Source organism: Gekko japonicus, unplaced genomic scaffold (assembly GCF_001447785.1).
Source record: "Gekko japonicus isolate JY-2015 unplaced genomic scaffold, Gekko_japonicus_V1.1 scaffold34, whole genome shotgun sequence".
NCBI classification, from domain to species: Eukaryota; Metazoa; Chordata; class Lepidosauria; order Squamata; family Gekkonidae; genus Gekko; species Gekko japonicus.
Window position 1 is genome coordinate 1127017 of NW_015173673.1, and position 16760 is coordinate 1143776.

Consider the following 16760-nt stretch of genomic DNA (forward strand, 5'->3'; position numbering starts at 1 on the left):
GAAAGCCAAAGTAAAGGCAGAAGGACTTGGAAAATAGCCTTTTGAAGCAAAGAATAAGAAGATGATCAGAGACTTCTCTCATTGTTGTTGTTCAGTCGCACAGTCGAGTCCGACTCTTCGCGACCCCATGTACCAGATCACACCAGGCCTTCCGGTCTTCCGCCCTGAAGTTTGCTCAGTTTCATGTTCATTGCATCTATGACACTGTCTAACCATCTCATCCTTTGCCGTCCCCGTCTTCTTTGACCTTCAATCTTTCCCAGCATCAGGGTCTTCTCCAGTGAGTGCTCCCTTCTCATTTGGTGGCCAAAGTATTTGAGCTTCAGTTTCATTATCTGGCTTTCCAGGGAACAGTCAGGGTTGATTTCTTTTAGGATTGACTGATTTGATCTTCTTGCAGTCCAAGGGACTCTCAAGAGTCTTCTCCAGCACCATAGTTCAAAAGAATTTATTCTTCGGCGCTCAGCCTTCCTTATAGTCCAACTCTCGCAGCCATACATAACTTCTCTCATAACAACTAACAAAATAACATACAAGAAGTGAATTGTTATAAGCAAGAACTCAACAAGTATATTGTGATAATAAAACTAATGGTACTAACATATTTACTAACAGTGAAAAGATCTCCTTCTCTTGGGGTTTTAGTCTAGTGTGGTTTGCTTTTCTTTATCCCTAGTTGTAGTCCCTCCCCTATATTTCTTTGTAGTTTGTAGTATATGCAAAATAAAAAATATCCCTATGGGGATTTTAATTTTTTTTTAAAAAAAAGAATACTGAAATAACTTTTCTCTTCCTTTTACAGTAATCAAACCTGATTTGTCCTTCCCACTGTAGGTCTTCTATCTTTTATGATACTTTAGGGATTTTATAAATGTATAGCTTTGGGAATCCTTCTCAAAACCTTAAGTTGCCAGTAAATCAGCCAAGCATTCCAGCTTCTTTTTGTTAGCATCTTCATCCCAAATCTTTCTCTGCTTTTGTCCATAGTTACCAATGCTGCTTCAACAGACATTGGCCTTAGAATGATGCTGTCATCAAGGATAAGAGCAGTAAGCAAGACTGAATGAAGAGTTCAGGTTTCTTGCTGAAGGAGGCTTCTCCACATACTCACACTATACAATAGAGAATTCTTCTAAAACTATTCTAAAAATGCTTTTTCTTTGCTCAGTGGCTAGCTGATGTAATGTGTTTTGTTGTGTGTCATATTTACAAAGCCAAATACTTGGGTACTACTACTGTCATGATCTAAGATCAGACCAAGACAATGTACGTAGAGTAGCACACAGCAGATTGAAACAGTGCAATCTAGAATAAAGTTGGCACAGGGAGGCAAAACCTGTAGTTTTCCCAGGCACTTGTGGCAGGGGTCCCAGCAAAATGTGCATTTTAAATATATGTATGCTGACTTTCTCTCGGATGTAAGACAGTTAATAATAATGGTAGAGACTGGATTACAGTAATTAAAGCACTAATCAAAGCAACCATATACATACCCCCAAAAAACACAAAGAAAAACTAGTGTAACAGTGGCACTGAGATCAGCATACAGAGCAAGGAAAGGGTAGGGGGAGGAGTCTACTAGAAGTTTGTGCACAAGATAAATTTTCCCTAGTTCCTTAAAGGTGGTGGAGATAGTACCCAGCAGGGATATCTTAAGAGGGAGTTTCACAAATAGTACAGTCACAAAGGAAGCTCTTTTTCCAGTGGATGTTCTTTACCAGGAGGACTGGCAGTGATCATCTCAGTTGCCAGGCAGATTCGTATGGGAGAGAGGTGTTCCTTCATGGTCCCCAGTGCCACGCCATTTGGGAAGTGCTAAAGATCTACAGTGGTTTCCAGTTTATTTCCAGGCACAACTCAAAGTGCTAATGTTGAACTTCGAGTACTGATTAAATAAATTAAGTTTTACAGCTGTCATTTGGACCAGCAGAAGTTTCCAAAGGCAGTCTCATGTACAACACATTATAGTAATCTAGTCAAAAGCTGTGGATCACTATGGTGAGATAATCCTAATAATAAATATTTTTGAGGGGGTCATAAGTATGTGCAGTTCCCAACATCCTTTTCCTTTGTCATACACTAGTAGTGTCAGAGCATTACAGAGAAGTGGAAGCCAGGAAATTGGGGAGGAGGAGAGCAGTGTGCATGAGACATATTGCATCCACACCCTCACCTTTCCTGAAATTAGTTTTTGAGTTAGGGTTGAAGGGGGGATGGATTAAATAGCAGGTGGATAAGACTTAACTAGTTCATCTAAATTACTTTTAGGATAATGTAAAATGGAAGACCTCTTTCTCCTTTTTTTGTGCATGTTCAAATGCTTGACAATTGGTGGTGTTATCTGAACTGTCATGCAGATTTGACATAAGAAAGCAGGCTTCACGATCCCCCCAAGAAAGTGTTGTATAGTAACCCTTTTATCGTATATCACTGACAGGGATGATGGACAGGAATTCTCTGTGCCTCTGTATACTACTTGTGGTGACCATGAGAATGGACAGGAAGTATGTCTGCCAGTGGACCAGACATGTGGATAGTGTCGATGGATAGGTATTTTTCTATGGTTCTCCCTGAGGAATTGTGTGGAAAGATAGGAATGTTCTGCCTCCTTATGACTTATTTGTGAGAGGGGTTGGCCGTTTCTTCCTGCTGTTGGCACAGGGTCCAACAGTTATTAATATCATGAAAATGCCTGACACTAATTTGGGGGTGTTTCCAAACATACAGAGTTTAACAGTGGTGAAACCATTGTGGAAGCATGTGCGCTGCACATTTATATGTACAGTTTTATCACCAGAATCAAGCTCAGGGAAAACTGATCATGGATACAGGCACACAGTAAGTATTAGATAGACATGAAACAGTGCTTAAAAAATAGGGGACAACCTATCTGAAGCATGACCAAGATTCATGGCAAGATCCACGGCAATCATGCAAAATAGGGGTCTGCAGAGTTTGTTTTTCATAAGAATTGCAAAGGCAATGGGGAAGCCCTTCCACAGCCACTCTGTGGACCGGAAATGTCCTGTTTTATAAGGTGTTTCTGTCTGTGCAATTTGCTTCTCTTCTCTGGCAATTGTTGTGAAAATGTTTGGTTATACTTAAGCGTAAAAGTAGGACAAGACTGCACTTTTTGTTGAGCCAACTTTGATTATTAATCTGCCAGAGCTTAATAGCAGGCACAGATAGTTTTGTTTCTTTAAATAATGTTGCTATCAGCAGTGTTTACATGATGCAGACACAGGCACATTCGTGTATATGCACAGATCTGTTCCTGGGCTCTTGCAGACAGCCTGTGTTAAGCTGACATTGAGCAGTCCCCATCACTTTAGAATCCAGGAATTTGTATCTATTGGTAAGAGTCCCGTCTCCCCCCCCCCCCCCCAACAGTTGCTGGATTTGGAGTGGAAGAAAGAGGGTTTTTTTCTGTTGAAGTAGGACTCTTTGAAGCTCCCTGCAAAGTGCTAGGTTGTATAGAAGTACAATCGTTGGGTTTTTTTAAAAAAAATTGAATGTTCAGCAGCTTTATGCACTGCCATTTCAGTTAATTCCCAGACCACTAAAAGTATTTCTTGCTGATTAAAAGGAAAAGCTGCATTCTTAGACAAGCATTGCTGTGCGAGGGCTTGGGGTTGTTGTGTTGTTATTGTTGCTTTGCAAGCAGTTCATTGGCATTACAGTGTTCTTTTATTAGAGTTTGATACTTTGCCTGCAAGTCAGAACCAGGCATTGTCTTTCTTGGTTAGAGGAGTAGTTATAAGACTATTGTGTTGCCTGAAATTGTGATAGCTTTTCATATTGTCCCTAAGTAACTGTTGCTTTATTCAGTGATGTTAGTAACAGTCATCACTTTAAAAAGAAACATCTCTCCTCTTTAAAGTTTCAGGTGTAGCCAATATCCAATCACACATTTCTAAGTCATGAGGGCTTTTAACTTTTTGGAAAAGGGTGGCACTGAGCCTCTGGAATTTTGTTCCTTAGGGTCCTGCAGGTGGGGCAAAATAGGGGTATGCAGTGGGAAAGAGGAATCAGCCAAAATTGCCACCACCGCCCACCAAAAACATGGGTCCTCAAGGCTTTGGGTGTGTGTGTTTTGATACAGGCCTGTAACTATGTACATTTCACTTCCGGAGGAACAAAACTTGAAATGTCTTTCTTGGTAATTTCTACGAAATTGGTCAGTGCAATTTCTGCAGATGAAAGATCAGCTGCCCCCATCCCCCGCCAGTGGCCAGGGGGACCTGGCAACCCTAAATGCCTTTCCCTAAACAGAGCTGGCGCAACTTGTGACCTACCAAACCAAGCATGGCCCATCAGCCATGTATTGTACCCTGCTAGGTGTCGGTGGTCTCCTCTCCCTCCTTTTTTACACATCTGCAATCAGGCAACAAAAATAGAAAATTTATCACGCCTTTCAGCCACCACATTTTGATGTTGGCTTGTGCTTGGTTTGGTGAGCCCCAGGTTGTGAAGACCTGCCATTTGCTGTCCAGTAGGTGAGACTGCAGTGAAATTGAAACATTTGAGTCCTGAATTTTCCCATTAACACAGATTATATTCCTCAAGTGATTATTAAATTATAACAGTAAATGTTGTCCTTCTCAAGCTTTTCATTCATATTGGATATTAACATAGTGTAGCAAAATCAATGGCCTATAAAGAATTTCCATATTTTTATATATTCAGCCTATCACTGGCAGCTGGCAGCTGAACTGCATCTTATAATTTCTACCTGAAAGTTAAGCTGTACTTCTCAGTTTTCCTTCAGTTGGCAAAATAACCCCTGCTTTGGATCCAAATTGACTATTTTCATTACAGCAATTTACTTATTGCTGGAAAATCCAGATGAGGAAATTGAAATTATAGACAACTTTACTGACACGTCATTAATTTTAGTGCTGTTTAGATCCTCTTGCCATGTGTCTTATTGAATCCCTTACTTCAGCAGTTTCTGACACTTTCCTAAAAAGACCAGAAAAGGCACTTGGGTAATAAAAAACTTTAAAACTTGATATTGTGTGTCTGTGTATTAAAAAAAATAGAAAAATCAATGAAGATAGACTGCTGAAAAGCTATAAGATCTGCTGCTATCCTCAGATTACTTCCAACATAGTGTCACTCACTATTACATAACACATGCAGTGGTCCCAATAACTAAAAGACTAAAACATAAGCTATCGTTTTAGGCCTGTGTTTTTTAAAAAGGGGAACATGCACATTTTTTGCTAATATTTTTAATACATAATACATAGAAATCTAAAATAGTTTCTGAAAATCTGGGTCTTCATTTACACAGCAGGCCAACACTGATCTATTGGGCACAATGAAGAGACAAGTAAAGGAAATAACTGGATCAAATATTAACATAAAAAGCGACAATGTAAGAACAATGGGGGGAATGACCAAACTGCTAATGCATTTCAGATAAAGCAACTAGGAATCATAGATGAATGAAATCACTAAACAAGTAAAAGAGAGACAGCAAAAGTATATAGACAGGTACAACACATGGACAGTGAAAAGAAGTCATAAAAGCAAATAACAATTGGTTTTATAACAATATTATTATATTCAAACCCTACTCTCCTCTTTACATCCTGCCCATCTAGTTAAAGGAAGACCTCCAAGTTTTACCCTCTGTTATGAGACTACCTGTCAACAAAAGCTTAGTTAAAGAGGAATCAGAAAAGCAGAGAGGCTGTTGTTAAAGAAGAGGGATGGGGGTATTGGGTTGAAGAAGGAATGAAGTTTGAGAAAGAAGAAAAAAAACATTCTCCCGCTCTGGTCTTGTATCCCCTTTTACATTGATCAAAGAGACCTCACCCAAACTAATTCTTACTAAGTTGTAAATTTGTTTCGATATTATTAAAATTTATTATCCAATTATTTTCTTTTGAGGGGTCAGTATGACTGGTATCTTCCAAGAAACCTACTTACTTACCGGTCACATTCTCATCAAAGGAACCTTGATCATTCATCAGCGAGCACCCATGCACACAAGGTCATTAAGTTCAATATAAAACCCCATTGCCTTTTTGCACTGTTCTTCAGTTTTATTGTATCATTAATTATACAGCAAGGATAGACTGTGCCTGTCTTCTCATTAGTCAAACTGCTGAGCTATAACATTTAATAGCCTCTACCACATTTCAGAAGTCCTGAGATCACGTGGTTAGGCTTCTTCCACGTAAGCAAGATTCTTCTTGTCTGTTGTGGCTCAGCCTGTTAACATGAAATAGCCAAAATTCCTCAGGATAATCAAGCTGGGCTTCTTTAGGATTCAGGAATCGGGTCTGGGTACCAAGTTCCCGTATACTGCAGTGGTTTTCAGCCTTTGAGTGCTGGATCAATAAGTTGAAAGCAGTGCCTGTCACATCTTGGTAATGTTAAAATCATTCAGGTATTATCCTACATGTGATGATTTCAAAACTAATTGATTTAACAGATTATAATTTATTTTGTGTGCTTTTTGCTCTGATCTCTGGATCCAATAAAGCTATAACCTCCCATCTGGAACATCGTGGCCCATGACTTCCCCCCCCCCTTTGATCCCTCCCTGATATGCAATGGGGGAGTGTGTATTTATAGTCTTTCATGTATCCTGTTTGATGTGAATTTTAGTCTTAATTGTTTTAACCTGTTTTACTTTTACTGCACTTTGTGCCTGTGTAAGCCGTCCTGAGCCCGCGTGCGGGGAGGGCGGGGTATAAATGAAATGAAATAAATAAATAAATAATGTGGAAATCTTTCCAGACAGGCAAGATTGACCGAATATTGGACCTGAAGTAAAGGCTACTTATAGTTGAGTACAAACTGACAGAGGACTGTTCAAACCAGTCATTTGGATCCAAGACTAAATGTATGTACTCTAGAGGTTATATGAGAAGTCATTCCCATGCCATATTTCATGAAGGATCTTGGATATTCTATAGCTACATTTCTAAACTTCTAGAGTCAGAATTGCTGTGATGATCGAGCAGACAAGAACAGTACTGTCTAGTAGTAGTGCTACTAGTAGTATAAAACAGTAGAAATCTAAAAAGTCGTACACTTGGGGAGAGACTGTATCAGAGATTGAACATCACCTTTGTATGCAGAAGGTCCCAGGTTCAATCCCTATCATCTCAGGTAGTGGGTGATGTGAAAGACCCTGGAGAAACTCTGGCAATCAGAACTGAACTTGCTCACCAATGGTCTGACTTTGGTACAAGGCAACTTCATTTCTCATTCATCCCCATTGCAATCTGTATTAGCCTGAAGGACAAACTGTAAACTTGTTGTTGTCATGTCCCTCTGCCTCAAAGTTAATACAGGCATAGGTGTCAGGGAGGCAGCAGTTTCGTTCCCCCTAAAGCCTTTTATGACTTGGTAATGTTGAGTGGAGGGGGAACGTGGAACAAAGGCCTAGTGTTCATTTGCATTTTATCTGGGGGCAAATTTACCAGCTGGTGTAAGAGACATGCAGTGTATGGCTTCTTTGGAATGTGTTATCAAAGTGGTCCCTCTGCCCTGATTTGCTGCTGGAATCCTTGCTGTACACTTCACATGCAGTCAGTCAGATTTCAAACCAGTGGTGAACATTAATATTGCAAGTGTAAATATTAGTCTTCCTACCTACCTTCATCTAGCTCCATGAAATTCTCCAGATTACCTGAATGAAAAGAATTAAAGGCCTTAGCTCTTATCCTGCTTTGCCTCAGCATTCAGTAAATTTTATTTGTACTATAAACTGACTATGTGGCCATATATATAAAGAAGCCATACCCTAGTAATGACCCCTGCCTGCTTGTTAAAATGCAGCTTACTTCAGAGCCCAGAATTAGACTGAGAGTGCCACTTCTTCACCCTGCCCCGCTCCCTTTGAAATGTTCACTATGGTAAATTATGAATGTCTCTTCTCTCTAAATGTGGCTACATGTAGCTCCTTCCTAAATTAAGAGAAATGTTTTATTCTGTAATACATTTATTGTAACTCTTGATAGAATCACTATCACATGGAACTCACAGAAAAGAGTAGCACCTTTAAGACTAACAAAATATGTGGCAGGGCATGAGTTTTTGTGAGTCACTGCTCACTTCTTCAGATACAGCTAGAATGGGAATCCATCTGAAGTGAGCAGTGACTCGCAAAAGCTCATACCCTGTCACATATTTTGTTAGTCTTAAAGGTGCTACTGGAGTCTTGCTCTTTTCTGCTGCTACAGACAGACTAACACGGCTACCCATCTTGATCTATGCATAATGATTAAATTATTAATCAGCTAAATTGTATCCTGTTTCTCAGATGGCTCCTGTCTTTATGCACCAAGGCCCCGTCACATGGGCAGGAAACTGCGGGGGGGAAGCATGGCAGTTTGCCCCGGGGCAAACTACTGTGCGGTAAAGTGATCAGACCTCCCGTGGAGGTACCGTGGAGGTTCCATGGGAAGGGAGAGGTGCCGATCGCATGACAATCCCACACGCGAAAAAGAAGCGTGTGGTGCGGCAAACTGGATGGGGTTTTTTTTCGTGTACACCGCGACTGCGCATGCTCCGTTGGTTGCTTGTGCGCATCCACGGAGACTTTGGGAAAAAAAACTTTTTTGCAAGAGGACATGGGCGGGCGCCAGATGCCTCCGGAAACGCGATCAGACACCTGCCCTTGCCCCGCAGTTTCCGGAAACTAGTACCTCCGAGGTACTAGTTTTTTGCTGCGTGTTTTCGGCGGGAAGCCTCGGTTGCGTCACGGAAGTGCTACGCTTCCACACTGATAACCAGACTAATTTCCCATGTCACCATCCCAGTCATTTATTTTGCAAGAGCGTGAAATAGCATATTTCCAGTTTCAAAGTAACCACATTTGGACTTCTTCCCAGCTGCATTGGGTTTTAAAAGAATTGTTCATTGCTAACCCTTTTAGATATGTGAAGTATGTGATCTTGGGCATTGTACTACCACATCTAAGAGTTGTGGTCAAAGGTAGGTCAGGTGTTTTCCCTTTGTTTCCAGGGCCTGTAAACAAGAGGTGAGAATGTTTACCACAGTGCTTTATCTTTATTTCACACTTGTTAGGGAGCCTGTGATGCAACGAGCTGTAATTAAAGATCAAAAGGACACATAACTACTTAAGAGGAGTATGTAAGACTCTGGGAGCCTTCATAATAAGCAAAGAAGTTATAATTTCCACCACCTGAAACTGATCTTGTTATTCTTGCCTTTTTTGAATGCTTTTATTTTTTAATATCAAGTTCTCTTAGATGCTCACCTTAAAAATGGGTATTACCCTTTACATTGAGCACTTATACAGCAACTGTAGTTGGATATGGATAGCTGGCCCCATAGCCACTCCATGCATAACAGGTTTTCTAGAAAGTCGTAATCTTCATATAGGGGGAAGGATATCTACACCATTCTTTGTAAAGTACTGTTTATTTTGCTGATCTTGATTCTTTTTTTTAAAAAATGCTTTTTAACATTAACTTTTGATTGTATTGTAATGACTTTCTTAGGTGTGTGGATGGACACAGCGGATGAACAGGATGATGGCCAAGTTGTGGGACACAGCAAGGCATTTTTAGACATAGGCAAAAGTTACTGCAAGAATGTTAATTGATTTCAATTAGATACTTCAGAATTAACCACACCTACTTTCAGCCTGTGCAGGGGGAATGTAAGCCTAAATGGACTTAAGCCCCCCAAGTGATCATGTAAATTGGCCCTAAGTCACACTATTTTACAGGAATCCAGACAGGGAAACGATATGGGGACATTACCCAAAGTGCAACTGTCTCATCTCCATCTTTACAGGAATTAGCAGTGTGTTCTATATAGGATTATTGGACCCTCTCTTGAGCTTTATAGGGTTTACTCAAGTTGATAAAGGGACCGTTTACATAACAATGATTTTTTGTGTGTTTTCCTTCTACCCAAATTGATTGCTCAGGGTATACGTGCAAAGAAATAATGTTCTGACCAGGATTTTGGAAACAGTGGTAGCTAGTGGTGACTGGAACATTTGAAAATGAGCCCCCTGTGTATTTTCCTTCTGGGGTTAAAGAGTCACTTTGTCTTGGAGGGTTTTTTAAGCATGTTTGTGTATTCAGTGAAATACTCGACGCTGACTAAAAAATGAAATGAGAGCAACCTGGAGAACATTGTTATTTAGTTTGCCAAATGGCTGAGTTGCCATGACCATTTTTCACAAGTACATGCCTCACATTGGGACTCTCCAGATTGTATATTAAAACATTAATACAGCTTGTTCAGGATGATTAGCCAAGCCAGAAACTGCAGTGTTCAGATTACACAAAAAAATGAGATAATATACGCTGAGATCATTGTTTCCAAAGATCTTTATAATATGATGGTGAGAAAGGGAGTGCTGGTTTGAATATTCCATCTTGATCCAGATCTTTGGTTGAGAGAATGATCTGAAAGGACCTTTGTAGCTGAATCTAGCCATGTTTGGGCTCTGTGGGCTGCTTTGATAGGAGAACCAGGACTACGATCAGTCAAAGGACTTTCTTTGTTTTAGTTAGCTGCCTCTTATCCAATTTATGCAATGATTACATTTATTAAATTTGCCTGTTACCAAAATCTCGCTGTGCCTTTTTTGAGACACTGAAGGGAAGTGTAAGCTTAGTTTAATAAGCAAAAGCTTAACACTGTTAGAGGAAAACGTTAGAATATTTTCCTTTTGATTCCATATGACGCTAGCATACTGCAGCTGCCATAACCTTTTTCAAAGTGTGTCCTTAGTTTGCAGAAGTTAAAATCAACAAATCTGTTGGTTTACTGTAAATTTGTAACCATGGTTATAAATTATCCAAGTGAGAATCAGAGATGGTCTCATGAAAATGTTCACAGTATTGAATGAAAATGTTCATACGGTCAAATAAGCTATGGAGGACTTTGATTTTTGGTGGTATCTTACTATAGTCATCTTTGATTTTTAGTAGTATCTTAGCTCATGTAGCCCACATCAGAGTTTTCCTTCCAGTTCATTATGGTGGCAGTTTAACACTGTTTTTAACCTTGCAAAAGAAATTTGAAATAAGCTTCATGATTGCTTCTGAGTTGACATTTCTAAGGCAGCTGATGGTGTGTGAAGAAAACATTTATTAGGAACGTTTTAGTCAGATATACAGATTTTAGTGTAGATGGCAGAGGTTTATCAGGGTATAGCCTCCTCCTCTCAGGTACATATACAGATAAATTGCCCCCCCAAAAAAGCTGTGCCATATAGGACTATTCAATATCAATATTTTGTTTTGCTTTTAACATAGTTACTATAACAGCATTTCCAACACAGGATAGAAGCACCATTGATTAAACAAATGGGTTTCATTATTGTGCTGTAGAACCAGTGAGCTGACCAGAGATTTAAAGTGGGGGGGGGAGTTGAATGCAGTCCGAATGGGGACTGCTAAATAGCTCATTTTAATTGATTATTATAACAGAAATAGTGCTTTGCATTTCTTGCCACTTCCAATAATTTTCAGTTGTGCATAAGTAGTGAAAAGCCCTTCTAGAATGTAGTTTGGTTTTGCACCAAGAGTTTGAACTTACTGGTGCATATTTTTTCAGCCAGCCATGGAGTTCTCAGCCTCAGGCATTCAAGGCAGCATGGACATAACTGTGTTACTCATTTCTTTCCCACAGGATTTAGTGGTTAGACCACACGTTTTGTGTGTGTGTATGCGAGAGAGAGAGAGAGAGAATGATTGAAGGGAGAATAATGGCGCAACAATACTTATTTAGGGAATCTAAGGATGTATACATAAGGTAAAACAGCAGATAGAATTACAGAATACAGATTCGGGAAGATATCCTCAAGAATATAATGTATTTTCCCTTTTCATTTATAGCAGGTATACCTCTTCAGTCCTAAATGCAAATACAATTCTTATTTCTTCATTTATACACATATTTCTTCCCAGTGGAGACCTAAAACAGCTTACATCATTCTTCTCTCCTCTATTGTATCTTCACAGCAACCCTGTGAGGTAGGTCAGTTTGAATATGTGTAGGTCCAAGGTTATCAAGCATAGTGTGGAGAAACTTTAAACAGTTTTGATCAGAGGAGCTGATTTAAGAGAAATTTAAACCTTTGAGTTGTATCCATTGTCCCAATTCAGTATTGGTCACTTCTGTTTGTTTGTATCACGTATTAGGTACATGAATAAACCCAGATGTCTGTACCAGTCACTTCCACGAACCAGTTTTCATTACTATAGCAATCAATATATCTAATTCTCAGCATGGCCAAATATTTAAAGCTGGAGATTGGAGCCATGAAGAGACGACAGATCTTTCTGCAACCTGAAAAATGATCCAGTTTTGCAGGGGGGGGGGAGTCTTAAAACAAACTTGGGGGGGGTTTAAAGACTCCAAAATGATAGAAGCATGCTTATAGCTTTAAGAAACAAATCCCATCAGTGGCCATTGCTAGGTAACCGCTAGCCTTCATGCATTAGTTTCTGTCCATAAAAGATGGGGCAGGGACATTCTTGGGGCTGTTTTGCCTTTTAGCAAGGACTCACCAGGGCCATACCTGGTGACTTGCTACTTTTCAACAGCAGTCGTCCCCCCCACTCACACACACAAGTCAGTGTAATGTAATGGTTAGAGTTTCAGACAAGGATCTGGGGGAGCCTGGTTCAAATCGCCACCCTACCGTGGATGCTCACTGGGTAAACTTGGGCCAATTACATATTCTCAGCTTAACTTACTTTGGGGTTATTATGTGGATAAAATGGAGGAGAGGAGAATGAGTGTCTAGACACTCTAAATGACTGTGCTATGGAGCAGATGGTCACGGAACCTACCAGGGGAGAGATGATCCTTGATTTGGTCCTTGATCAGCCTTTGGCCTGATCCAACATTGGCGTCTCTTATGTTCTTATGATGTAAGCTGCTTTTGGTTCCCATTATGCAGAAAGGCAGGATATAAATGAAATAATATAGCTGAAGGGGCGGGATCAAAAGGTGTTTAGGGGGAGAGAAGGAAGCAAGGAAAAGGTGCAGATGAGGTTGCCAGGAGGAGGGAATGAGGAAAAGGAGTGGGGAATGTGATTCAGGGGAATCTGAGGTGACCCCCTCAAGTACTTATGGGTTCCCCACCACACAACTAGGCCCAGCCCTGTGGCTAGCACCGTACAGCTAATCCATAAAGGGTACCAGGGGAAGGGAAGGATGGAAATCTGAAAATAGGGTAGATAAAAGGAGGGTGGCTATTAGGTGGGAAGAAGAGAAGGAACCAGGAAAATGGGAGAGGCTATGGAGGCTTTCAGAGAAAGGAAATAGTTGAGGGGGGGGATGAGACATCCCCCGCAACTCCCTGTGAGTCCCCCACTTACAATAAGTATAGTTTTGTACAATATCATTACATCTTCATAATTCAATTTTTTATCAATGCTTTGCCATTAGCAGATGTTCCCAGTGACTTGTCCATATGAAATCTGTTTCCCAAATCAATTTAAATTGGAATTAAATATTGTTTGGTGCCAACCTATTTATAGCAGGAAATTTAAATTGATTTTCTTTTCTACTTTTTTAATAGACACAAAATCGCATGAAATTGATGGCAGATAACTATGATGATGACCACCTCAAATCGTCATCTCATTCCAACCAAACTAATCATAAACCCTCCCCAGATCAGGTAAGATCTTTCATTTTAAACTGATCTTTGCTTATTATTTTTTGTTGATGCTGATGTTTGTAGTATCTGGGAACAAACAACTCTTGTAAACTGGAATTAGAAGAGCGAACTTGCTGTGTTTATCACATAGATATCTTTAATCTTGTATAAATAGTTAGATAGCTCGATTTTATTATTTCAGAAATATTGTTCTGGAATAGGTCAGATGTCCTGTCTTTCTTCCAGTGATTCATGTGAAGAGTGTGCCACACTACTTGTATTCCTGGAAACCTACACTCTCTGATTAAATCTTCAGCCTTGTTGCTTGGTTGTAAGGGAGAAATTGTCTTCATTCCCCATGAGCAAAGCCCAGCCTGTGTGCTAAAGGACAGCACACTGTCCCCTCACAAGCTCAATCCAGGTTTACTTAAAAGGGAATCAATTTATAATTTCCAGTTTAGAGTCTGCACTTACTACACCAAGAAATGCTTCAAAGCTATCAAAAGGCTTTGTTAAACCCTGTAAGATAGTGCAAGAGCCAGCTACTTAGAAGGATTTTGACGATGCCAGTTTAGTTAAAATATTAATAAATATTTTTTGGTTACTGCCTGGCTCATTAAAGGAAACAGCCTGAAACAACAGCATATTTTGGACTTGGAGGGAGCTTAACATATTTACATTATGAATCTGTGCGACAGAATGATTATGATGAGGAGGGGAAGTCCCTGAAACGGCTTGAAATTCTCCATTGATAAAAAATAATTCTTTCTGCTACTTTCAAAGATGATATTGAGAGGAGAAGATGGGGGCCATGGTCAGTGGGTGTGCTGGAAAGACCAAGTGCCGCAGTAAAAAGTGAAATAATGACCACTTGTAAATTTACTCTCTCCAGCCCTTCCTATCATGTTGAGTTTTAAACTTAAGAATGAGCCCATCAGTAAATTGAAACTTCCAAGCAGTTATTTGGAGATGTCAGCCATAACATTTGTCATGGTGGAGCAGCAGCACTGATGTTGTAGATTAAAGCAGTGCTCTCCAGTTCTCCTGGGGAATAGAATGGTATTTGTTTTGCATGCTGAAAAGGGGCAAAAGTCTTTACATAATATGTAAGGGATATATGACTCAATGAAAGATAGAGATTCTATGTGACTGAGGGTACAGTCAGCCATAGAAACGTTTGGATATAGTGGTAGATTGCATCTGCTTTCATGAGAAATTGACAGTTCAAGGCACTCAGGGATGAATACAGTGATTTCAAGTTACTTGAAAGCCTCAGAATAGTCTATGAAAGAATTGGAAGCTTCTTTGTCCTACCACTAGAATGCTATTCTTGTGTGTGGTTTAAATACTAACTAACTCTTTATTTCATTCCCATGCTGCTCTGGGGCTTTTCCCCTTTGTCTTCTCTCAACCAATAGGATGAGGAGGAGGGTATTTGGGCATAGCCAATCAGCTGCTCTTAGTTCAGCCATTTTGTTCAGAACGGTGAGAATCGGCTTTCTTTACCAGTAGAAAAGTTTCCCATGGTCACTCTTGCATCTTGCTTCTCTGTGATTCATGAGGTTTGGGTGTCTTTCCTTTCCCTTTCTAATGTGGCCTTTGCATGTAGATGTTTTTCCTAATTGTTTGTTGTATTTTTTATTTTTTAAAAAATCTCTGTTAAAACTTGTTACTGTTCTGTGTAGCATTGTGGGGATAAGCTCCCAGAGCATGTGATTGAATTTATATGATAAGCAGCAGCATGATTCAAGTTGGGTCAGGAAATGTGTCCCCTGTAATTCAGCAGTACAGTTTAACCATAGTTACAAATACTTGCAGTCAGAAAACACCTATGACAAAGCTGTATGCTCCAAATATTTCATTTAAAAAGCAAATAAGAAACAAGTGACCCAAGAGGTCATTTTCCCACTGTTTAGGTGCCAAGATTTGAGCACAATGATCTGTGATGTTGAGATTGCTGCAGGATTGTCAGGTGACCCCCCCCCCCCAAATTTAACTTTAAAAGGTTAATGAAACAGAAGAGGATTTGGAGAAGGTTAATAGTAATTTGGCGGAAGAAATAATTCCAACTTCTCTGCACACATTCTGCCTAATTAATTGCCTTGTTAAATATATATTGTTGCAAACATTATCCAGCTGTGACAGGGTAAAACTTTTAATTTCACAACCTAGAGGCTGAATTGGAAATTCCTTTTCGGAAAAAATGTGATTTAATTCATGCTCATTGGTGATCTCATACCCCTTTGGAGTTGCTTCTCTGCCATGTCTGTGTGTTTGTATATGGTGTTAAGCTGTTCAAGATGATTAAGAAGAATGTAAGTATTTTGTAGAAGAATGCCAACAAGGGTAAGATGAGGTAAGTTGATGGGGAAATGAGGAATTCACTCAAAGCAGGGGCTGTTCAGGCTGATTTTCATCATAAAATTATGGCAGATATTGATCAAAGGGGGCTACAAATTAATTCACCATGCACAGAGAAGAGGATATTGTGAGAAAATGCATGATTGTTCTAGACTCTAAATACGAGTCATTCCGTCAGCAACGTGTGAATTGATTGTTCTTGTTTGTGTTACTAGACCTGATTATTGTTGTTTTTTCCTTGTTACTATGGAAAACCAAACTGCCACAACAGATAATTAGGTGACGACATCCTGGGACATTAGGGACTTTTTACCACTTTTTTGCTGCGATCTAAATATTACATCTGAAATCATAAGAAGTGAGAACAAGGGTAAGCCAAGGCTGACAAAAGAAAGGGTTAGAAGACAAGCAGAATATGAAAGTGAGGGATGAAAAATTGACTCCTTTACTGCTTGGGAAAGTGGAAACATTTGTCTTACTAGCATAAAAATGCAAAGTCTGTGAAATACTAATATTCACAAACAGAGCTTTGCCTGCTACCCTTTTATATGCTTCAGGAGATCAGTTGCCCAAGTCCTTGGTCTATATATGTATTTATAGCCCACCTTTCTGTTCAAAAAGAACATACAAGATGTCTGACAAGCATTAAAATATTTAAAAGGTATAAACATCAAATGGTCAATCAGTAATTAATAAAACAGCACCAAGTTGCAGCTTGAGCAATCAGGGGGTGGGGCTGAACAGATGGAAAAGCGCCATCCTTCGTGTTAAATTCTTT

The 16760-nt window shown here is 39.7% G+C and overlaps 1 protein-coding gene across 6 annotated transcripts in view; it reads left to right on the forward strand.

Annotated features, from left to right (window-relative positions):
• ERC1 (ELKS/RAB6-interacting/CAST family member 1) overlaps positions 1–16760 on the forward strand; it is a 296094-nt gene that overhangs the window by 245819 nt on the left and 33515 nt on the right. For 4 of the 6 annotated variants that reach the window (XM_015422884.1, XM_015422885.1, XM_015422886.1 and 1 more), the window contains one exon: positions 13541–13642. In XM_015422884.1, the coding sequence (XP_015278370.1) occupies positions 13541–13642 (102 nt within the window). Of the gene's footprint in view, positions 1–13540; positions 13643–15039; positions 15109–16760 lie in introns of those variants that run through there. The other 2 variants (XM_015422888.1, XM_015422889.1) reach the window with 1 other exon arrangement.